At 47.0% G+C, this 23,765-nt stretch overlaps 1 protein-coding gene across 5 annotated transcripts in view; it reads right to left on the reverse strand.

Moving 5' to 3' along the window:
- Window positions 1-1,224: 1,224 nt before the first annotated feature.
- The window catches only part of KIF2C (kinesin family member 2C), a 1,350,025-nt gene continuing 1,327,484 nt past the window's right edge, over window positions 1,225-23,765 (reverse strand). For 3 of the 5 annotated variants that reach the window (XM_069642340.1, XM_069642339.1, XM_069642341.1), the window contains one exon: window positions 1,225-2,590. In XM_069642340.1, the coding sequence (XP_069498441.1) occupies window positions 2,511-2,590 (80 nt within the window). In that variant the 3' untranslated portion in view covers window positions 1,225-2,510. The remainder of the gene's footprint in view (window positions 2,591-23,765) is intronic. The other 2 variants (XM_069642338.1, XM_069642337.1) reach the window with 1 other exon arrangement.

Raw genomic sequence — 23,765 nt, forward strand, 5'->3', positions numbered from 1 at the left:
ATACAGGGTCAGATATGGAAATCTACATTGGCACTAGCAATGGCCGTTCCTAACGATCGATAGGTACGAAATTGGACTACCATCTCTAGCTGTAAGATATACCTGGCGGAAGCTGTCGATGTATGCGAAAATACTGGTGCCATCTCGTAATTCATATCAAAATCTCAATGAGATTGTTAATTCAAAGGCTTCCTTCTCTTGTTTCATTTGCTAACCATATGCATGACATTTCTATACAGATAAATTCATCTGTGGATGATTTAATTTCGGGGCTTCCGAATGTAAAAACTAAACTGTACTACTCTTTCTACCACTGATAACTACTCATACAAAACATACAAGGATTATGCTATAATTGTAAGAAAAAGAGCAAAATCGCTCTGCATACTTAAATGTCCTTCTTGCCCCAGGGTCCGTAGTATTTATAGGAGGTTTAAATTGAACCAATTACTCACCCTAGAGTGCAGTATAAAGTGCAACATTTTGAAGGAAATAATGTTCAGTGTCGATTGTCTGTTTCTTGCTCAAGAGGAAACTATAAAATATTTACTTTTTTATTGCCCATATTTTGAAATTATATTATAGCTGATGGGTGATTATTACCCTGACTTAACAGCTGTGGCACTAGTATCGTTTTGGGAATGTGCAACGAGAGCTGACAGCATACGATTAATAGTTGCACTGGCAAGATATCTGTATACATTGGAAGAAGTGTTGATCAATATGAATCAGATTGAATACGTTTGAACTTATCTTTCAATGTGAAATTATGTTTGTTGTGTACTTAGCTGTACCCAATCTCTTATTCAGCAAATGATTTTTATTAGGTCGAATACATATAAAAATTGATTGCTTTGCTCTGACAGAAGAGTATGGCTCTGAAATCTCTACTAGTGCAGCTAAAAATAAACCGAACTGTGGGAAAAAGGATGTACTTAAAGTGGGCTATCTTTTGTGTATAGTATATGACTCACGTTTTGAAGGTTTGCACAGAATCCATCTAGTTATTGGGTTCCTGATGCTCTTCAGCATGAAGGGATTTTAAACATCAGACATTAAAATATTTCATTTCCAGGTTGTGTTTAGTCCGTTTTTAAAGCTTTTATATATTGACTGACATGTTTACTGTATAATGTTGAAAATCTACAAATATTACCAAAAAGGATTGTGGTGGGGTGGAGATTAATTACAAAAATTACACATTTAAGCACAATTAAGCAATAATGGTTTGCAAATATTTATTATTCAGACAAAGCCTGTTCTCAAAAAGGTCAAATAAAATAGCGGTAACTACAAAAATACAACCTACCCAAAGAGAAAAAGGCAGACAATTCTAAGACTCACTCACTTTCAAATGTTACAGTTTTACATTTCAAATAAAATCATGATGTGCTTTAGGTAAAGCTAGAACTTATGTACAAAATTGACAACATGAAAAGAGCATTTAATTCAGTCAAAATAAAACCAGATGAGGCCAATTAAAACAGTGACATTCTGATTCAATTCAAGCCCCCACACATTGTACATAGCCAGAGGTTTGCCCACCTTTGAATTTACAATGTCTTTCATCTGCGTTGCCAACATGCACACAGAATGGCATTTTGCTTTAGGACATTTATTTTCTACATTTTAACAGTAAATTGGAATTTGAGCTGTGTCAAGGTTGTAGCTCACAAATTATGTTGCTTCACAGCAAATGCAACACAAGCCCAACATTTATTCGGAGACTACAGCAAAAGCCTCCACCCCCAATCCACTCAAAAATAAATCTGTTCAATTACAAGCTTAATTCTTAGTGTCTGCTTTGACTGCACGACAAACTACAGATTAGCAACTAATAGTCTAGTGGCTGACCACACTAGATGGTAAATTGTGCAAAGTGTTTCTGCTGGCAAATGTTAGGGTCTCACTGTTAATGGACAGACTGTTTTTTACAGACTCAAATTTAGGTGGGTGGGGATGAGTACATAGATCATTAGGAGAGCAGCAAGGCAATTCAGTAACAATCCATTCGTCATCAATGCTGGATCTAAGGATTCCATTTAGGATTATGAGCAGCCACTAAACAAAACTCCACCAGAAGTACAAAGAAAAGCTATGTTGGCTCAGTGTGATGCAGGAGATTTAACAATTGCTGTGAAGTTTGTACATTCTTGACGAAGATCCAATATTTCCATTTATGACTTGGTGACATACAGGATTTACAGAAATGCTTAATAAATAAGAATTTCATTTATAATACATAAGCAGCAACAGATTCTTCAAGTACACAATTCCGGTGTCCTGTGGAAATTAGGATTTCACTGCATGTTGATTTTCTGTAGAGGGTTCTTCATCTAACACTACTTTGCTTCTTACAGTGCCATTTAAAATACCTATTCGGGAACATAAAAAAATGGACAGACAACAGACCAGACAAAGTACAGAAAAGTTGACAATACTGTACACTGAGGGCAGGGGAAAAACTACAGCTTAGAACCAAAAGTCTATCATGAAATCTTTATTTTGAGTTACTGTGGCCTCCTTTTGTTGATTTGTTTGCTGGCCTGCTCCTCAACCTGCATAGCAAGACGCAAGGAATTCACACACTCTACAAGGAAAAAAAAAAAAAGGTGGTCTCATGAGATTTAAAATGGGTAAATTCAATGCCAAAAAAAATTCAAATCAAAACTAAATTTGGCTGTAGGTGTGAAGATGCCTGGAAAAGAGAGCCCTTCTGTTTGCACTTCTTTATAAACCACCACCTTGTTTATGGATTTAAGAACGGTTTACCTTTGTTTAGTAATTTGCCTTCTAATGAATGAAATGTTTGCATAACAATTTTTGGGGTAAAACATCTCTAGGCAGAATTAGGGTCTGGTAATAATTGCACAGCCACGCAAGTCTGGCTCAACCGGGAGTCATGCGAGTCACTCAAAACGTGGCTGCAGATGCATACAATTTCCCATGCTTGACCGAGGCAAAAAAGGAAAGCTAGAAGTTAGAGAAAAACAAGTTACTTACCTTCTGGTAAAGTTCTGATCAACACAGTATTTCTCTCAGATTCTTTATCTTTTTAAGTGCCAGGTCAAGACAGTTTTGGAAGTGTTGCACAGCCCCCATGTGGCTTCACGTGGCTCTGCGCAAAGTCAGTGGCGCTTCTTGCACCACAAAAGACAGCCTTGATACATACACAGAACTACATGAACTCTCAGATTCAAGTCAGACGCTAGGAATAATCACTACCTTCTACAAGCAATCTTTATGATAGTTACGTGGGAGGATTGATGAGGATTCTGTGGAGAAAACACTGTATCCACATGAGAATGAACATGTGTTATCAAGTAATTCGTTCAAGTCTACACCTTTCCTCCAAGGATACCTCTTAAGAGATTTTGGGGCTCCAACCAGAGGATGGGGAGTGTAAGGCAATCTGCCTCTACGATTTAAAGTGCAGTGCCCTACACTAAAACATCCTCACTCTACAGAGTGTGGGAATAGTGCTTTGTGAAGACACCCACGCTACCTGATGCCAAGCAAAGGAACCCCCTTCCAATCCAGAAATTAATTGTTCTCGTGTGGAATGGGTACCCAGGTCTCAATGAATTTGTATGCCAACTTGTAGCAATGATGCATTAGAACACTTGTAATATTTGATGGCTAAGACTTTCTCCCACTGATTCCTCATTATGGATATTCTCACCAGCTGCATTCAGAAACATTTTGGCAAACTGGGGAAGAGGTGTGGCGCTGCTGGGCAACTCATGCACGCCCCTATGCCAAACAGGACATTGGGCTTCATTACGACCCAGGCGGTAAGGGGTTAAGGGCGCCGTAAAAGGTGGAGGTGCCGTTAACCCCTTATCGCCTAATTACGAGGTCCCTTTGCGGGTCCCTACCTTAACGGCCGGTTTTACCAGCCGTTAAGGATTGGACCCGAAAAGGGACCTTGGAGGTAATTATGGTACCGCAATTTGTGGTACTGTAACTACCGCCTTCCCCATTTCCATTGAGTCCTATGGGGGCAAAAATGGGAATGGGGAAGGGCCAATGGTGAATGGGGAATTACCGCCCGCCAACCTTGGAATGGGGCGGTAATTCCGCCATTCACCATGGCGGAATCGGTAAAATACCGGCAGCAACCACTAGCGCCATGGTTACCGCACGGGTCGTAATGAGGCCCATTGGGTCCAATATGGTGCAGCTGTCCCCCATAACCTCAGTTACACCTTTTCCCCTTGCACTATGCTGCTTAGGGACTGCAGAATAGAAGAGGATAAAAGCTAGTCGCTAATAGAGGCAGGTTGGGAGGAAGGAAAAATCCACCAGAAAGAAAAACGAGGGGTAAGTAATTGGGTCTTCTAATTGATTCCTTCCTACCAAAGACTCCTCATTTTGATGCATTCACATAGCAGGACACCAATCCAGAGGAAAGAGGCGTGCTAGAAAATGTCCCCCATGCAAGAAAAGAACAAATTACTTACCTCGTGGTAATGTTCTTTCTGATGTTCCCAACACGGATACCTCACTTTGATATACATATTCCAGTGCAGCTGCCCTTCAGAAACACTTCTGCCACCAGAGGGCGCAGCATGCATTCATGTTGGTTCCATCAGACGTCTATCTGCATAGGACAGGACGTCAGGAAGAGTATATAAAAGGCAAGGTGTGACCTTAGTCCCACCCGGGTTCCCAAGAACTCCGACACTGAAGGACCGCAGCACCAATGTGTACTATATATGATATGGTGCCTTTCTGGTTGCTTCTCTCCGCTCTCCCCCCTAAATTAAGGAGCTCTCCAGCCTCTTTTCTTTTGCAGATGGGGAGCAGGTGCAAGTGGATCTAGGTCACCTATCCCAAGCACCACCCACCTTCTGATCCCTACTTAAGGAGCCCTCCAGCCTCTTTTCTTTTGCAGATGGGGAGCAAAGGACACCTGGCCTAAGCACCACCCACCTTCTTAGCCCTTCCTTCCTGCTCTTAACTCTTAGATCAAGGACGTCTTTCACCCGGGCATCCGAAGCAAAGGGCAGAAAAATAAAAGGGAAATTCCTGTTTCCACTTGTGCGGGCCAGGACCACCCCAGGGCCCGAAACCCTGCTCAGACAGCATGTAAGCATGCACCAACATGCGTTTACTCCCTTAGTCCCCCACAGGCCATCCCCACCCCACTGGCTCCCTGTGATGTTCCCTTGTCCCCCCCCCTTCTTGCACATAGGTGTTTCCTGTATTGCTCGATTCTTCTACCCTGCTCCCCCTCAGCCCCCCCCAGCCTACTTCTGCAGGCGTCTGTCCTGATACATTCTGGTTTCACCATCACTATCTTGTGGCCAATGCTGGCTTGGAATTTTACGGACTTAACTGATTCATGGCGTGTCACCCTTTCTTATGGTGGCCCTGAATCATGCTGTTCCCATTTCATCTTGTATCCAGGCTTGCAACATTATGTGTTACTACTGCAATTGTATTCGCTCTCCCCTCGTGCTTCTCTATCCTGCATAGGGGAAGAGATCGAACACCCCCTTGTTTGTTGAGGAAGTGCATGGCCAATGTGTCACAGTCAGAACAAGGATGCGTTTTCAAGGACGGTGCAAAAGCCACCGGTGCTATCCTGATCACTTACAACTCCAGCCTGTTGAAATACCGCTGGCATTCCATTGGTGCCCAAAGGCACTTCACCTGCACGTCCCCGCATTGAGCGGCCCAACCCTTCAAGCGGGTCTCCCACTCCACCCCACACCCCCGTCATGTGTCCTCTGCAGGTCGACCAAGATGGGTCTCTGATCACCAACCTCGACACCGTGGGAATGTTCATGGCATTGAAGTACTGGGACCATTGATCCCTCAACAGCCACAGCAGAGATCTAAGAGGCAAAGGAAGCCACTGGCTCTGGAAAAGCTCAACCATTTGCCTGACACTAGTGACTTTATTCGGGGGGAAAATGCCTTCCCCACCCATGTTTTCAGGACTGCCCCGATGAATTGGAGCGTCTGGTGGTTTGAGGCGAGACTTCTGGAAATTTAAGGCAACGCCCAACACGAGAAGCAGAGCAAAGCAGACCTTCCTCGGATCAACCAGATGTCCAGATATGGGAATGTGTGAACCCCGGATCTTCTGTGGTGCGCCGCCACCACTGCTGTGAACTTGGGGAAACCCAGGGCACCCAGGTTAAATTAAAGGGCAGCACCTTGAATTGATCAGTGTCCCCCTATGACAAATCCCAGGCACCACAGATGCCTCAGATGAATTGGCACATGAAACATGACACAGTCAGCCCTGGAGTTGCACATCCTGGAGCATTTCTATCACCAGCCTGAACTTGCCCTTCCTCAGGAATTTGTTTAAGGCCCTGAGGTCCAGAATTGGATTGAGCCCTCCCCCATACCAGAAAATAACAAACATCTTGAGCCCTTATACTTGGGTGGCACCTTTTCTACGGCACCCTTCAACACGGTTCTCAGTTCATTCTGGAGCTGCCGTCCCCGTTGTTGGGTGAGTGAGGGATCTGGAGGTTTTCTTAAGAATGGTAGACAGTACCACCATTCAACAAGCTACAAGGCCCAGTCATCATAGGTTATCTCCTTCCACCCAGTCTAGTACATGGAAATTATACCTCGAACCGGGATAACGTGGGGAGAACTCAAAGAGGCTTAGCGGGCACCGGCACCCCTGACACTACAGTTGGCCCCTCTGCCTCATCCGGGATGCGAGAAACACATCTGCGGGAGCTGTGCCCTCTTACCACCTGTCGCCTCTGGCCCTGGAGAAGCCGAAAGATTGCTTTGCAGGTTGCTGCACAGCCAAGCCAAGTGGTTTGAGAGCCAATTTAGAGTGCTAAAGTCATTAACACAGAGGTCGTCCCCATTGTACGGCCTACGCAATCTGCAGTGTTTTGGCGTGCCACCTCCTTGCCATTTACAATGTTCTGCATGAACACATCACTCCTTTCACCAGCTGGGATGTGCTCTGCTGCTTCCACCATGAGTCTCCACAGCCTGTGACAGTACTTAGCGAATGGACATTATGCATTTACTGCCTTCAGGGCCATGCTGTTAGATCCGTAGGTCTTTTTGTCCAGGGTAACTGTTTTCTTGGATTCCCTTTCTGTAGGCAGGTTAGAGGTGGAAGTGGCTGGTCTAGATCTTACGGTAGCGACTTGCACCACTAGGCCTTCTGGCGTGGGAAGACAGAAAAGGCACATCGCCCCTCATCTGGATTGTATTTCTTGGTAAGCTCTGTATACACAACTGGCGTGCAGCAAGGTCTCAGCCACAATGTTGAGATGGGGTCGGATATAGCTGCATTAAAAGGTTATTACATTTTCCGTCAGCGGATCCTTATCCAAGAGGTCTGTTAGGTCATAGGCTGACAGGGGTTTTGCTGGAGTGCTTAGACCCAAGGCCTCTACCACCCTCTCCGTTGGTATGGTGCATTAGGGTCACTACAAGTAGCGGTCTGCTGCATATCTAGATCAGGAGACATGTCCAATTTACTTAGACTAGAGGTAGCAAATCTGCTTGTCCAGATGCAGCACTGACAGACTTAAAGCCAAAAGGTTTTTGGTCCCCTTTCTCATCAAAAATCTACCATTGTGTTGAAAAACATCAATTGGGAACAAAGGAATGGTCGACAGTCGGCACCAACGTCGATGGAGTTGTTCCCACCAGGCCCAATGGCACCAGTACCACTGGGCCATTGGTCGCTAGGGCCGGTTCGTCTGTCGTCGTGGTTGAGCACGAAGGCCGGATAACCTGCAGGTGCAACTGGAGTCGTATTGGCATGCAGCATCGAGGCCAGAGTCGTACCTGCTGAGGCAGTCAAACATCTGGAGCATTTGCTCCTTGAAAGCATCCCACTTCCTTCGACGCGTCCGGTATCATGCAGACCTTACCACAAACCTTCGAAGTATCTGCGTCAATGGAAGGACAAGGATGAATGGTTCTTCACTATGTCACCTGTCTTATTTGGGAGTGGGGCCTTCTGTCTCTTAACGATGACCTGACAGTCAAATGAGCCAGGGACTTCGACAAGATGCCTTCCAAATAGTGTGCCGAACACGCTGAAAAAAGCAACACAGGTACGGGGGTCGTAGTGACGTATATATGCAGCCAACATCACGACCGAGCAGAAGAGTGGCACAACTGAATCAAGAGGTGTCGACAGTCAATATATACGTTCCACGCTCCCGTTTGAAATCTTTCGAGCAGCTGATGCTGGATTAGGTATCTGTCTGATGAAGAATCTGTGGGAGAATGCAATCTATGAGTGTGGAGGAGAGGGGACGGGATATAAAAGTACTTCAGGAAAGCTTTCCGAAATGATTTTCACTCTAGGGTAGAAGAGGTGGTAGGGAAGGAGGTTCTAACCAGCTGTGGCACAGAATCATTTGGCGACAAATGCAGGCTATTTGTTGCATTTACAAGATTAAGAAGAGTAATGCATGTGGCACGATGGAGATGCACTTCAGGAGTGGTAATGCCCCGCTCGACTGGTTCTCTAAATTGGCCTTGGGCTCTGAAATGGCAGTCTTTCTGGGGGTCCCCTATTAGCATTTGCTGTGCATTCTCTGATCACCTTTTGTTTAGTGCCTGCCATGAAAGATCTGTGTCATCAACACTGCCAAAACACAGACAGGTAGAATGCAAATCCGTAACAGACGTCAAACAATGGCACTCCTATACCTTAATGCCCGACTTAGGAGGTGTCAACAGTGAAAAAGTTCATAAAAAAAAATCCAAGCCCCTAGCGTTGATAACAGTAAAAAGGTACCGCTCCTATACACTAGGTGCGACAAGACAAGGGAGGGAAGACCGAAGGGGGACAAATCAACGATCTTACTAGGCCTTGCGTCAATCAGATCGTGCAAATGTGATCATGCAAAGTGCTAGGGGGTGGGGGGCAGGGTTACGCTAACCTGGTCTCTGTAGGGATGTTTGGGCACGGTTGCAGCCCTCCCTGGAGCTGGCTCACCTGGGTCAGGCTTCTTCCACTGCTCCTGTGTTGTGGACTGCTCTGGTTGTTGATACTGCCCCTGTGAGAATACAAGAGGCCATGAGAATGCTGTGATAGGACTGTAGTTTCCCTCGAACCTTTCTTCCCAGAATGTGGTGTGCATGTGTTTACCCATATAGTCTCACCTGTTTATTTAGGAGAGTGAGCTCTCTGTCCTGCTTCTCAAGTGCAGGGGTACTTTAAATGGACCTAGTTCCTTCACTGGTCCAAGTGCGTGGCAGCCCAGACCGGCTGTGACTGATCCACTTCTAAGGGAAGTCTTCAACAAGGATTATTGTCCGTATTCTTTTGCAATGTCTATTTTCCCATGATTATTGTTCGTATTCCTTGTAATGTCTTTCCTTCTCCCCAATAGGTGATGAGGCCCAGTGGAGTCGCAGTGCTGGAAGCGAGCCCAAATGGAGTCCTGAGGAGTCTTCAATGTCCTGAATAGATGTTAAGTTTGGTTCTATGGTCAGCTCGAGGACTGTGTTGCGCGCGACCTTAGCTAAATGTCTTTATGTTGTTTCTAAACTTGTGTCCTTTTCTCCTGCAGGGATGGCCTGGTGAAGTCAGAGGAGCTGCTATCCGGAGATCTGCCGGCGGGTGATGGAAGGCTGGAACTGCGAGGATGCTGGCCGAGATGAGCTCCCGAGTAAGTGTTGTAAATCCGGAACAGGTAAGGATGCGCTGCAGGCGATGTTATTGCTGGAATCAGGTAAGAAGCGCTTCAGGTGGCGGTGAGTGTTACGCTGCTATGAGCAGACTAACGCAAAGCACGGGCATGCGGGCAGGGCAGGCTTAAATAGCCTGGTCCCAGCCACGCCTCTTTGCTCTGCCTGGTGGCTCCACCCTGCCACTCCCAGAAGATGCTGCACATGCAGCCCAATGAATTCCTATGGCCACGCCTGAACTGGATGCACGTGGGGGCCCTGCAGGGGATGAAATAACATGTGCACTAGAAATAAAGTGTGCAGAGCAGGGGTGTTGCTAGGTCTGGAAAAGACCTGGGGCTACACTAATGTCGGAACTGTTGGGACTTGGGGCTAGCTAGCCTTTTGGTTGTAGTTCCTGAGATTCCATCTGGGGCTACAACCAAAAGACCAGGGGCTATAGCCCCCTTAGCCACTCCCTAGCAACGCCTCTGGTGCAGAGCACACTTTCTCTTGAGCCTGGTGCCAAAGGCGCCAGGACTGGGTCCAACTGGACCCTTTATGTGATGGAGCTTGTGGTCCTTGCTCTGTGGCCATGACAGGCAGAGGGGAAGTGCAAGGAGGAAGGAGTGGGAAAGTGCCAGGGGGGGAGGGAAGGGGGAAAGTGCAATCAGGGTAGCACTGCTCTGAGCAAGTGTAGCCAGGGCAACGTGGCTCTGGGTAAGTGCAAGGAGGCAGGGGACTGTAGGGTTCCAGTTACAGCCCCTAAGTTGTGCGGTAGGAACAGAGGCAGTGCAGGGGCTACTGGTCATAAGGAGCCTGGTAGCCAGTGAGACTCAGAGTAGCCAGGCAACTAGTCAGCGCAGCAGACGGGTAGGTCAGCAGGGGATAGAGATAAAAAGCAGAAGCAAAGAGGAAGGTCTTGAGCTGCTTCTGGAACTTCAGATTTGAAAGAGGCAGGGAGGCACCTGAAGAGGGGAGAGATCGATCTACCCCACCACTCTCTGCATGGAAAGCGTCTGATCCTCAGAGTTGGAGGTGGCTGAGCGAAGGGCTTGATAAAGAAGGTTTTTAGGAAGAGAGTTGGATGAACTGGATACTTGCAGCCACCGGGAGCCAATGAAGAGATTTCAGGGCTGGAGGGATACAGTCCCTGGGCTTGAGGCCAAGGACAAGTCTTGCAGTCCTGTTCTGGATTAGTTGCAGAGGGCGGAGAGTAGAGGAAGGCAGATTGAGAAAGTGGCTGTTGCAGTAGTCAAGGCTAGAGAGAAACAGCTCTGGAGACAGTAACCTTCTGGGGGAAAGTGAGAAGATTATAAGTTACTCACTGTAGCAACTAATGTACTCTTAAGTCCCCTTTCCTCCATACTGCATGGGCGTTCTTTCCTAGGAACGGGAAAGAAAACTTTTTCACCAGAAAAACCTTCCCCTTTAAATTTAGAGGCGCGATGGGGTGCAGCCTTGGGAGCATGTGCTACCCTGACTCCGCCCACCGGCGCAGCTCCTCAGTCCCATTGACGCCTCAACCATATTTTACATTGCCCAATGACACCAGTATTATTAGGGGAGAGGATGAAGGGACGTATGGAAAAAAAGGGGACTAAGGACCAAGTACATTAGTCACTACAGTGAGTAACTTGTAATTACTCTTACGTCCCGTCCCTTTACTCCATAGTGCATGGGCGATTAAAACTGAATGTAGCCCCAGGCTGGAGAGGCGACCCTCCTTCAGCAAATAAGTTCCTCAGAACCGCTTGTCTGAAGGCCACGTCTGACCTAGAGCCGGCGTCCAAACAGTAATGCTTACAGAATGCCGAAGGGGTGGCCCAGGTGGCTGCCCTGCTTATGACTTGTCACATGACCTGCCGCTGGAAGCGATGGCTGTGGCCTTTGCCCCGACCACGCGAGCGCGCATGTTAGCTGGCAGCGGCTTCTGCTGCCCCTCGTAGGCCACCTTGATGGCCGCAACCATTGAGCGATCGAAGCCTTGGATGCTTGATAGCCCGGCCTGGATCCGCCAAAGGTGACAGAGTGCGTCCAAATTGCAGAAGCCCTTGGTCCTGCCCAGATAGAATTTCAGAGCGCGCCTGACATCCAGACAGTGAAAGACTCCGAGTCTCATCCTTGGGGTTAGCGAAAAATGTGGGCAAAACCATTTCCTCGTTCAGATGGAACAGAGGGTACCTTAGGCAGGAATGCCGGGTGAGTCCGCAGGACCACATTATCCCTGTGGAAAATGGTATGACATAGGGCTCTGAGGCCACCAGAGTCTGGATTTCACCAACTCTGCGAGCAGAGGTGAGCCCCACTAGCAACGCTGTCTTAATGTTGACCAGCCTGAGGTCCGCGGACGCGATTGACTCGAAAGGTTTGTGTGCCAAGGCACCCAACACCACATTAAGGTCCCACACAGGGTGTGGCTTCTTGATGGGTGGGTAGAGCCTGGACAAGCCTGCCAAATGCTTCTTGATTGTCGGGTTGGAAGAGGAGACCACCTCAGACGAATTTCGGCAGGCCCATATGGCTGCCAGATTTGTGCGACATGTGTCCACCTAAATGCCCGAGTGTGCACGGTGCGCTGAGAAAGAGCACATAGTCCAGTGTGCACATAAGGGGGTCTTATCTCCGAGTTTGCCCAGTGAGAGAATCTACTCCATTTACTCTTGAATTGGCTTCTGGTAGCCTTGCTCCTGGTGCCCTGAATGATCTCCAGTTTGGCCTGAGATAGGTTCAGGTGCTTGAGGGGGATGTGCTCAGGAACCAACCACAGTGCAAGGGCTAACTTCTGAGGAGCAGGGTGGAGGCCCTTACTCTCCTGCAGGGACAGGATATGTGCTGGGCCCAGCGGAAGTTCAATGGGTGGTCTGTCCGTGAGGCCGAGCAGCTTGGAGAACCACGATCTCGCCGGCCACCAGAGAGCTATCAAAATGATGAGGTGATGAGCTTCCTTTATCCTGCGGATTACCCTGGGGATCAGGGGTGTGGGAGGAAAAGCATAGGCTGTCATGCCAAACCCATTGTATCTGCAATGCGTCGCCCAAGGTGCTGGGGGGCCCTGCCCTTGCCAAGATGTGAACTAATGGCACTTCCTGTTCTTCCATGAGGCAAATAGATCCACCTGACTGTGGCCCCACGTGTTGAAGACCACCTGCAGCACCTGGTCGTTCAATTGCCATTCGTAATTGTAGCCCCAGTCTGAGCCTGTCCGCTTCCAAGTTGACCTCCCCTGGGAGGTGGATGACCGTGAGGTAGATGTTCTCTCGGCCCAATTCCCACATGCGGACCGCTAGGCTGCACTGTGCAGGGGACCTGGTACCCCCCTGCATGTTGAGACGGTACATGCTGGTGGAGTTGTCCGTCTGGATAAGGACTGTCCTGCCTCCAATGAGCGAAAGGAAGGCTGAGGGCTAGCCAGATGGCCTTGAGCCCTTGAGCTCCAGCCAATTGATATGCGACTTCTGTTCCTGCCGGGTCCAGACTCTGTGGACGCTGTGGCTGTCCAGAGTGGCACCCCTGCCTTGCATGGAGGAGTTAGTAGTGATGATGACCTGCAGGGGCGGCTGCTGAAAGGGCCTGCCAGTCCACAGGTTGCAGTCCTTGGACCACCATGCAAGGTCAAGTGGAGAGAAGGAGGTATGCTGACCAGCTCCCCTGGAGAGACCCTCTCCTGATTCCAAGAGGCTGCGAAGTGCAGCTGTAACCTCATCCTGAGTCGCATGTGCAGCACAGCCAGTAGAACCCAGTGGTTCTGGTACCACCAGGTCGAGTTCATTGCCCTGGTAAAGAAGTGTGTAGTGGCCCTCTTGATGGCCGTAATCTTGTCCTCCGAGCAGGAAGACCCTATTGGACCTCGTATCCCAGATGAGGCACAGGAAGATGAGGTTCTGAGTGGCCAGCAGCTGAGACTTCTTGAAGTTGATAGTAAACCCCAGGACGTGAAGCGTGTTCATAAGTATGGAGGAGGTATGGGTAACTCCCTCCGGAGATCTCGCCCTGACGAGCCAGCCAGTCATCCAGGTACGGGTAGACATGGTGGCTATGGGTCCTGAGGAGGGCTGCTACCGCGTTGATGAGTCTGGTGAATACCCTGGGGGCTGAGATGAGGCCAAAGGGTAGCACCTTGTACTGGAAATGGCAGCCCATGATCCTGAAGCGCAGGAAGGAGTGAAGTAGCTACCAAATCGGGACGTGTAGAAAGACGTCCTTCAGATCCAGAGAGCACATTCAGTCTCCCCTTTCTAGTGTTTCCGCAATGAGTGCTGGCGTTACCATCTTGAATTTCCTAAGAGGGTGAGAGAGGTTGAGGATGGGTAGGTCCAACACAACGCTCAGGCCAGTCTGGTTCTTTTGTATGGCGAAAATCCTGGAATAAAAGCCCAATCCTCCCTTGGAGGGTGGGACTTCTTCCACTACCTGGCTGTCCTTGAGTGACTGGATCGCTGCCAACACAGTTGGTGCCCCAGTCTGTGGGAGGGGAGGAAGAGAAGGGACCAGTAGGCAGTACCCAGAGGATACTACAGAGAGAATACAGGGGTCCGCGAAGTTCTGGCGCCAAAATTGCACGTGAAAGGCAAGCCTGCCCCCCACCGGAGACACGTGGACATAAGATAAGTGTCATGCCTTTTTACCTTGTGAGGCTGCTGCCGAGTGTCAGGACTGGCTGGGTTAGTAACAGGAAGAGTAACAGGATTAACATTGTGCTTTCAGAGCTGGCTGGGTTAGTTGTGCTTTCAGAGCTGGCTGGGTTAGTAACAGGAAGAGTTTGTACATAGAATTAACATTGTGCTTGCCCAAGTCAAGATGGAGCGAAAAACTTAATCTGATTGGTTAAAGGAACAATGATATGTTTGGTTTGCCTGATTGGTGGAAAGGACAATGGGTTTGATTCTTGGGAGGTGAGCAAGATTCTAAACTGCCTTTCATCCATAGAAATTCAGTGGCTGGTTGTACACTAGTTAAGCTCCTTAAGTAAGGCCTTTTCAGAGCTCAGAAAATCTACCAAAGTAGTAAGAATATCGTTAGCTGATCCAGTTTGAACAAGACGACATCAGGTGGGATCGTTCTTTTAAAGATTTTAAGATTGTCACAGTGAACTTTCATTTTCTTTTATAAGAAAACTTAAAAGAGTTAACAAGTTTCAAAATTATTTGAGAAAAGAGACATTTACAGTTAAAGTTATTATAAGGAAAACAAGCTTGAAGATTGTGCGTAGAAGTTTAAAGTTAATTAACTGCGTGGAATGTTCTTCAAGACTGTTTAATGTGTGCGCGAGCTCGCAAGTCGTCGTTTACGTGTTTTTTTTAAAGCGCGTGTTGGTTTGCGATAGAGCGCGTGCCCAAATGAATTGCTCGAGTGCGCGTGTACATTAACGTGAAAGAGGTTTCATGAGAAAGCGCGTGTTGGTTTGCAATAGAACGCGTGCCCAAATGAAATGCGCAAGTGAATTTTAGCGCGTGTACATTTTTAACGTGAAAGACGTTTCATGAGAAAGCGCGTGTTGGTTTGCGATAGAGCGCGTGCCCAAATGAAATGCGCGAGTTAATTTTAGCGCGTGTACATTTTTAACGTGAAAGACGTTTCATGAGAAAGCGCGTGTTGGTTTGCGATAGAGCGCGAGTCCATTTTGATTAAGCGCGAGTTGTTTTTAACGCGTGAACTATTTTACGTGAATTACGTTTCGTTTCTCCGCTTGAGTGCGGTAGCGATAGAGCGCGAGTCCATTTTAACTAGCGCGTGTTATTTTTATCGCGTTTACGTATTTTTTCACACGCGCGGGTTTGGTAAAGAATCGCGTGTGTATTTTAAACGCGAGGACAATTCTTCACGTCTTCTGATTTCACGTGTTTAACGCACACGCTTATCAAGGAAGAAACTATACGTTGTTTGTGTAAATAAGGAAACAAGTCACACGCAGAAGGAAAACAGCATTCCAGAAAGTTAAAGAATATTTAATGTAATTTATGTAAATGGAATTCAATACTTCAGAGAAAGACTGCATTTTACAAAAGCATTGAAAACTACATAGAGTTAAAAGAACTTTGAAGCAAGAAGAATATCTAGTTCTGAAAGGTGTTTGCAAGGGCCATCACTTTAGGGTTCTAAAGAGACTTGAGTGGCTTGAACTATATGTACTACACAAGATATTATTTACAAGATATTCCACACAGTTTACTAGCCTCTACGTCTTTTACTGAGGTTTAAGAGGTAAAGAGTTCAGAGTTTATTTAGAATAATTTTAGAAAAGAAGTTTACCTTATCATATAAGTAACCAAGTGTATTTGTTTACCACAGCTACCAGAGCCTACCAGACGGTTGCAGGGCTGCAGTGTCTCCGTTGTTATTTTCTCCAAATTCCCCTTTCTTGGGGTTTTCAGCTCAGCTTATATTAAAGGGTTGGGAGGTGAACTCCTGGTGAGGGTCTGTGGGGCCAGCATCAGCTCCTGTGGAATTCAGTCAAGCCGGACCCTGACACCGAGGAGGGGGACTGGGAGAAGCCTTTGCTCCCTCTCCCGCTTCCCACCTTTTTGTTGTTTGCGCAGGTGCTGACTGGGTGAGCAGTCTGGTTGTCTCAACCTCTGTACCTGGAAGCCCCGGAACCCACTGAACGACCGCCCCTTGTCGTATGGTTGATGCGACAGTGTATGCCTTGGGCGTGGCCTTCGTCAGGATGCTGAGAACTAAGGTCCCGAAGTAGCCAGTTTAAACTTTGGAATAAAAGTCTTCTGTCCTCCAGAGGGGAAGATATCATCACTTCACAAACTGTCCACAATTAGAGAAATCACTGATTGGTGCCAGGTGGGGATGGGAGTGCTTTCGGGATTCAGTTAGATAAGCAGTGAGTGAATGAGAAGATAGGTCAGCAAAATTTCAAACAAATACTTAAAAAAATTCATTTTGTTCAGATATTTACACCAATATTACTGCACACTTCAACAAATGGCTTTATTCAATTCATCGAGGAGCGGAGAACACCCAAGATGCCAAGCAAGGGTAGCTGACTTTTTAGGTGGCCATAGTATGCCCCCCGCCATTCGATAGTTCTGGGAGGAGATCTGTCGAGATTCCTGGAAGTACTTGTCCTGGACATTACTAAATCCCCACAAGTGTGCCTACTTGGCTGTACCAGTGGCTTGAATACAGGACACATTTGTGGGTATAGCATGCCTAATCGCAAAAGCACTGATCGTAAAATTGTGGATGAGTAACAATGTCCACATTTAATGCTTGGATGAAAAACTGGCTGTGATGTAACCAACAGGAAAGCTTATTCGGAGACACAGCAGCCCCGGCTAAATGCCCTCATTGTTGGGGGAAAAGGTGTAACCACCTTGCCAACCCGTCTCAATTGACTCAGATGTGTAACATGGCTATTAAACCCATATATATTACACTGCCGTTTATTCTTCGCTCCACACCTGTCGACTTGAAACTGTATGGTATGCAGCTATGATATCAAAGTGTCAAACTGTACAAGTTACTTACATGCAACTCTTGTTCTCCAGCATGGGTTTTGCATGGATTCACATGCTCATGAATATTCCCAGTCAGACTGGGAATCCTCCCTAAAAAAGCTGTTTATATAGCCCATCAGTGTCCTATGGGTCATACTACCCCCAGCCAATGACACCCATCCTCCTAAACTCCACATACACCTGGTTGCCATCTTGAGATTTATTTTTTATCCACGTTTTGGTTTAATTTAAACCTTTCTACTATGACCAATAAAATGTCATAACATCGAAAAACAAGCAGGAAACAAGAAAAAAAGATAAAGATAGAAAGATTATTTCATATCACTTGAGTACTGTCAAATTTTTATAGGGAATTATTAAACATTTTAAAAACTGCTAAAAATCATCCAATATAAAGCAATTTAGTTGTAGCCTTGCCCAACATTAGATCTACCCAGAGCATATTGTCGCTTTCCAGTGGCAAAGTCACTGAGGTATAAAAAATTATGTTTTAGGTGTATATGGGATTCTTGCATCGTCTGCAAACTCTGTTCAGTTCATTTATAGCAATCCTCTGCCCCATGACTTCCAAAGCAGGACTCAAATTCATTTGAAATTTTATATAAAGAGCACGCACTTTATAGCATGGGAACAAAGATATGCAGAGGGGGAGGTTTGCTAGGTCTGGAAAAGATCTGGAGCCATGCTAATGTCGGAACTGTCGGGGACTTGTGGCTAGCTAGCCTTTTAGGTTGCAACCCCAAATCTTAGATCTACGGCTGCAACCAAAAGACCCGGGGTCCATGGCACCCTTAGCCACACTCTTAGCATCACCTCTGAAGATGGGCATTTCAAAGGGATCTTTCTTCTTTTTGGAAAATCACTATACTCCTTATACAAGGAATATTTACCCAAGCAGGCAGTCAAACACCACACTAGTTTTTTCTTGACCAAGTCTTGCGTTTCACTTCGATCTGAATCTTCCAGTCCAAGAGTTTCCTATATGGCTTTCATACTTCGCTCAAAGCTCTGCAACAATGGACTATGCCTTTCTTTGAGGAAGGCATATAATGAGTAAAAAAGCATGTTAGGTGGAGTAAAGACGTAATTTGGCCCGTGAAACACCTGCAGCTAGCAATATTAGCTCAAACTCATGGTGAATTACACAGTTGGGAATGGACATAGGAAGGCCTAAGCCAGTCCTCCACATGGTATCCTCGAGAGATACAAGAAAGAGGCCATGATCATAGAGGGAACATTCCAAGCCATAAAGCAAGGAACAATCTTGGCCAATTAATACTCTTGAAATGGCATTAAGAAAAACATGCATATTGACAGGCATATTCTTTTAAGATGAGCAATAAAAGATTCAGATTTTGCTCTTAATAGGTTTTCCTCGCCCACCCCCCCCTCCCCACACAGCCCCCTGCACCCCCAGGATTCCCTATAGGTTAAATTACAGCCCAGATAATGGGGTTAGTACAGGACAGGCCTGCTTTACCCAACACCCATCCCATTAACTGAGGTTTGTGTTTTTGTTGAGAAAATATCTAATCTTATGGCATTTTTAACGCACCTATACACACGTGTTTCAAGGCGCAACGAGGCAAGGAAGGGGGAACAGAACAATTTTATTAGGCCAGGTGACTGAGATCGTGAAGGTGCAGGGGAAAGGGAAGGGGGCAGTGCTGTACATGGGATCTAAACAATAACTAGCAGTGCGGCCAGCAGGTGCAAAGGTAAGTGCGGACAGCAGCTGTCCAAATGTGCAGGTAGGGGACTGTAGGGTTACAGATACAGACCCAAGTGCAAGGGTTGCCCAGAGGCAGTGCAGGCGAGAATCTGCCGGGTAGGGACCTGGGCTCGAAATCAGAGGGTAGCCAGGTGACCAGTGCAGTATCAGACAGGAAATCAGTAGGGGAGAGGAAGAGAGAAGGCAGAAACAAAGGGGAAGGTCTTGAGGTGCTTCTGGAACCAGGGATGGTTCTCCTCTGGTTTCAGAGAGGCTGGGAAGCCCCAGCCGAAGAAAGATCTACCACTAACTTGTTGCTTGGAGAAGCAAATGACCCTCAGGGAGTTTGAGGTGGAGGAGCGAAGAGCTCAAGTAGGAAGGTATTTACGAAGAGAGTAGGAGGTTTGAGGACCCAGTCCCCAGAAGGCCTTGTGGACAATGCAGAGGTTCTTGAACTTAATCCTTGCAGTCACTGGGAGCCAATGCATAGATTTCAGTGCTGGAGAGATCTGATGCCTGGGCCTTGAGGCCAAGGGCAAGTCTTGCAGTCCTGTTCTGATGAGTTGCAGAGGGAGGGAGAGTAGAAGCCGGCAGATTTAGAAAGAGGCTGTTGCAGTAGTCCAGCCTAGAGAACCAGAGCTTTAGAGAAGGTGAGCTTCTGGGGGAAGGAGAGGAAAGGAAGAATACCCGAGGAGGTGCAGTTGGTAATTTCACTTCTTAGAGACGTCAGAAATGTGAGGAGAAAAGGAGTGTGGCGTCGAAGATGACCATGAGGTTCTTAGCCTCACAGGTGGAAGCAGAAAAGGCCAAAGGAGGCCGGCCAGAGAGTGACAGCAAGGAGGGTGCAGGTTTTTCCCGATGAGGAGAATCTGTGTCTTAATGGCCTTTAGGCAGAGCTCGTTAGCGCCACACCACTCCTGGATAGCAAACCGACAGATGAGAAGAAGAGGTGGCAGAGGGAAGCCTGAAAACAAGCAGAGTGTCATCCGCATAGCACTGAAAGTTGGAGCAGCAATGCGGTGGGCGAGAGGTGCCAGGTATTGGTTGAACAGCCAGGGAGAGAGGTTAGACCCCCGTGGAACACTACAGGTAGAGAGTATGATAGATTTTATAGAGGAAAGAAAGGAACCAAGTTGGACCTGAGAGGGCCGATCAGAGCGGAACGAGGTCAGCCAGGCCAGGGCCTGATAGGTGAAACCCAGGTCATCACAGACGATTGAGCAGGATGGCATGGTTGACCGTGTCAAAGGCAGAAGAGAGATCGAGTAAGATGAGGGGAGATTAGAATCAGGGTGTTAGAGAGCAGGTCTTCACGGATATTCAGGAGAGCAGTTTCCGTGCTTCTGGCTGCTCTGAAGCCAGCCTGATGGTCATGGAGACAATCAACAGATTAAGTGTGAAGATTAAGCTGGGAGATGGCCAGCTTTTCCAGGAGTTTGCCCTGGAAAGGAGTGATGAAGATTGGACGATAGCCGGGCAGGAGGGGGGAGGGGGTGTGGTTGGCTGAGGGTTTAAGAAGAGGGTGCACAAGAGAAAGCTTCAGGGGGAAAGGGAAGGCTCCAGTGAGGAAGGAGTGGTTGCAGAAGTCAGCCAGGGCAGGAGCGAGGGTGTCAATGTGGTTTTGGAAGAACAGGGAAGAACCCGCTTCGACGAGACTTTCATAGATCAGACTTGTCTAGAAACTTTGTCTGGGGAGAACAGAGGAACGAAAGAGGGAGGAGAGGTGGCCACAGGGGGGACAGAGGTAGAGGAGAGAGTAGAGGGACGAGGAGGAGAGGACTAGATGGTGGACAGGATGTCCTAGGTTTTAGAGATGAAATGAGAAGCCAGGGCTGTGCAGAGGGCCTGGGAGGGGACAGGAGGGCAGAGACTGCAGCAGGATTGGCCAGCTCCTTGCAGATTTTAAAGAGTTTGGCCGAGTGGTTAGATGCCACAGACACAGGCTTGGATGTGGATGTATTCTTCATTTATTAGCCTTGACCAGCAAGTTATCTTCAGCAAAAGTTGCGAAGACTCAGTTTGCATTGTAGTCGGCAAAAGCCAACCAATTTATTTTCATTGAGCCAATATGAATTGGAGTGGAGTTGGAAGGTTCTAACAGGGTTTTGACATCTGATTAGATGTTAAAACGAGGAGCTAGAAAAAAAACACTGTCTCAGACCTAGTCAAGCTTTTATTGGTCTGTGTAGGGTGCCTTCTTTAGTTAACCTAATCTACAAGTGATTACAATCCAGAACTTCACCTAAGTCAACGCCTAGCATGTAATGCACAACGGAAACTCCTATTTATTTGTGTCTAAAAGTTATTTTATTCTGAACGATGTACCACTTATATCACGCCCCTCTCTTGGAACCCCCCCCCACCCCCGGTCACACTGAACCAGGAATCAAGCTTGATTGCAAAGTTAAAATATTTATTTATATATTCACAATATAATCACACTATTTTTAATGGGGATACAATAATCACCAATGGGGTGATGTCACTCTAAGCAATCTCTTTAATCACAAGGAGTAATGATTAGCAAAAACAATGCAGCATGGCAATAATACTTTTGTGGGTGTGTGTTCAAATCAAATAGCAATGTGGTTACTCTTTCCCCCTGCACACTCCTCAACTCCCCAATATGTAATATCAAGAGATAGGAGAGAGAGAACAGGTTTCAGGAATGCAGAATTCAAATACATATGTCAATCCCAATTTTTTTATTTTTATATTTGTATTTTAATCTTTAAGATTTTTACAAAAGAGTGATTTTCTGTTTATCTCTGTTTGTCCATCTTCCTTTCTTGAGTCTCTATAGAACTGTCAGCGGAGCAGTTTGTTTATTGTAGTAAGGCAGTTGGTGAAGTACAAGACGCCACTAAGTCTGTTGAGTCCTGGAAGGTTTCTTGTAAGCTGCCTAAGATGTTGTAGGATGCCAACAGCCATGGGGTCTTGTCACCCGCTATTAGCCTTGCCCAGCAAAGTGCTTCATCCTGCAGCACGAAGTCCGAAAAGATGTGTCTCAGATACAGTGATCTTAACTTCAAAGTTCCAGGACAAGAAAGCAGCAGGTGGCGAATGGTTTCTGTTACTTCCGTTTGTCCACAAAATCTGCAGGCGTTTGTTGTCGCGCGCACCCGTATGAATAAGATCTCGTTTGTATGTAACAAATTCAATCTTGCTCTTAATAGCAGGGACCTTGCTTGCTTGGACGGGAACTGTTTGATGAACGGTTGAAGCTCATTCAATTTGCGAATGTACACCGGCAGGTGTCTCGTTAGCTTGTTTGAGGCGGCTTTCTCAGCTGTTTTAATCCAGTCGAGTTCCTTCACTCTGTTCAGTACTTTTACTGGGTTGTTACTCAGAGTCGAAATCCCAATTTCCCCCCAGCAAACACAAGAGAGAAACAGAATAGATTGGCAAACTGTCAAAATGTTTTTTTTTTTTTTTTTAAATTCAAAGTTTATTGAGTTTATACAAGTTGAACATTCACTTACATTGCGATGAAGAAATTTCAGTGTATAAGTAGAAAGAGCACAAGAGAGAAGTATCATCAACATAAATCCTGTACAGTATTTCCTGAAAAGTGAACAGTATAGTGAACAAGAACAACAACGCCCAGTCGCACCCCTCCCCCTCCCCCCTCCCCCCCCTTCTCTAATATCTCCAAATAAATGGTTGGGAAACCTCCTTGCACAGCGAGACAACACCAGAGAACTTCGAATATGAGTATGATGACCGACCATTACACATAACGCAACTCAGAGAGCCGCCACAACAAAAATCTTCATTTGTTACTATTATTGGCACAAATCACAACAATGTATTGCACACTTTGTCTTTACGGGGCATGCTTGGCTCTAAACTCAGACCAGGCACTTTCAACATTAGTACGATCTCCGCGTAACGTAGCGGTCAGGCAGTCCATTCTGTAGAGATTCTGTGCCACCCCAAGCCATTCGGTTTTACTAGGGAGCTTGGGCCGCTTCCAAACCATGGTGAGGCAAGCTCGCGCAGCCATCAGGAGGCCCTGTACCATCCTAGGCGCTTTCACAACGTCGTCTCCTGTTTCGATCAGACCGAAGAGGACAAACATTGGTTGCTTCACCCTCTCTTCATCATCCAGGTCCCTGATCCAGCTAAGAACCTCCGACCAGTAAGTCTGGACCATGGTACACCCCCACCACATATGCCAGTAGCCAGCCCGCTCCCCACAACCCCTCCAACAGTATGGACTAACACCTTGGTACATTTTGGCGAGCCTGATCGGGTCATACTGCCATCTATACAAAAGTTTTATAGCATGCAATTTGTATTGGCAGGATATTGAGGACTTCGCAGTGCGTCTGCAGATGTGTAGCCACAGCTTTTCGGAGATCTGTCTGCCCATATCCGCCTCCCATCTGCCCTTGAGCACCAAAGAAGGGGAGATGTCAGTCTCGATCATGGCCGAATACATAGCACTGATCAGACCACTGGAGCCTGTACATCGATCAAGAATCGCCTCAAAAGGGGTAAGGTCCCTCTGCAGCTGGTCTTTCCATACAGGCCTTGTCATCACCCCTTTGAGTCTCAGATAGAGGAAGACCGAGAGTGCTCCTATGCCAAGCGCTTCCTGGAGCTCTTGTATAGTTACGAAGGTTCCCCCACGCCATAATTGGCCTGCTCTTTCCAGCCCCGCCTGGTACCATGTTTCGTAGCTTCCCGGTTCCGGTATGGCGTCACGGATCCCTGGAGACCAAAGGTGACCCAGGGGGGATGGCCACGTCGTGACTCCAACCATTTTCTTGCCTGGTCTCCAAATAGCCCATAATGTACCTAGGATAGGGTGAGATCTAACACTTTCACGTAACTGGGATCTGGGGACCCATAACCATTCAGGCACAATAAAGGGACGAAGGTGGTAATTATCTAAGGCTATCCACTGGGGTTCCGAGCGTTGCCTAAAGTGTGGGACAAGGACTCTAAGTTGC

This window comes from Ambystoma mexicanum, chromosome 1q (genome assembly GCF_040938575.1).
Source record: "Ambystoma mexicanum isolate Mex_15411 chromosome 1q, UKY_AmexF1_1, whole genome shotgun sequence".
Lineage (NCBI taxonomy): Eukaryota > Metazoa > Chordata > Amphibia > Caudata > Ambystomatidae > Ambystoma > Ambystoma mexicanum.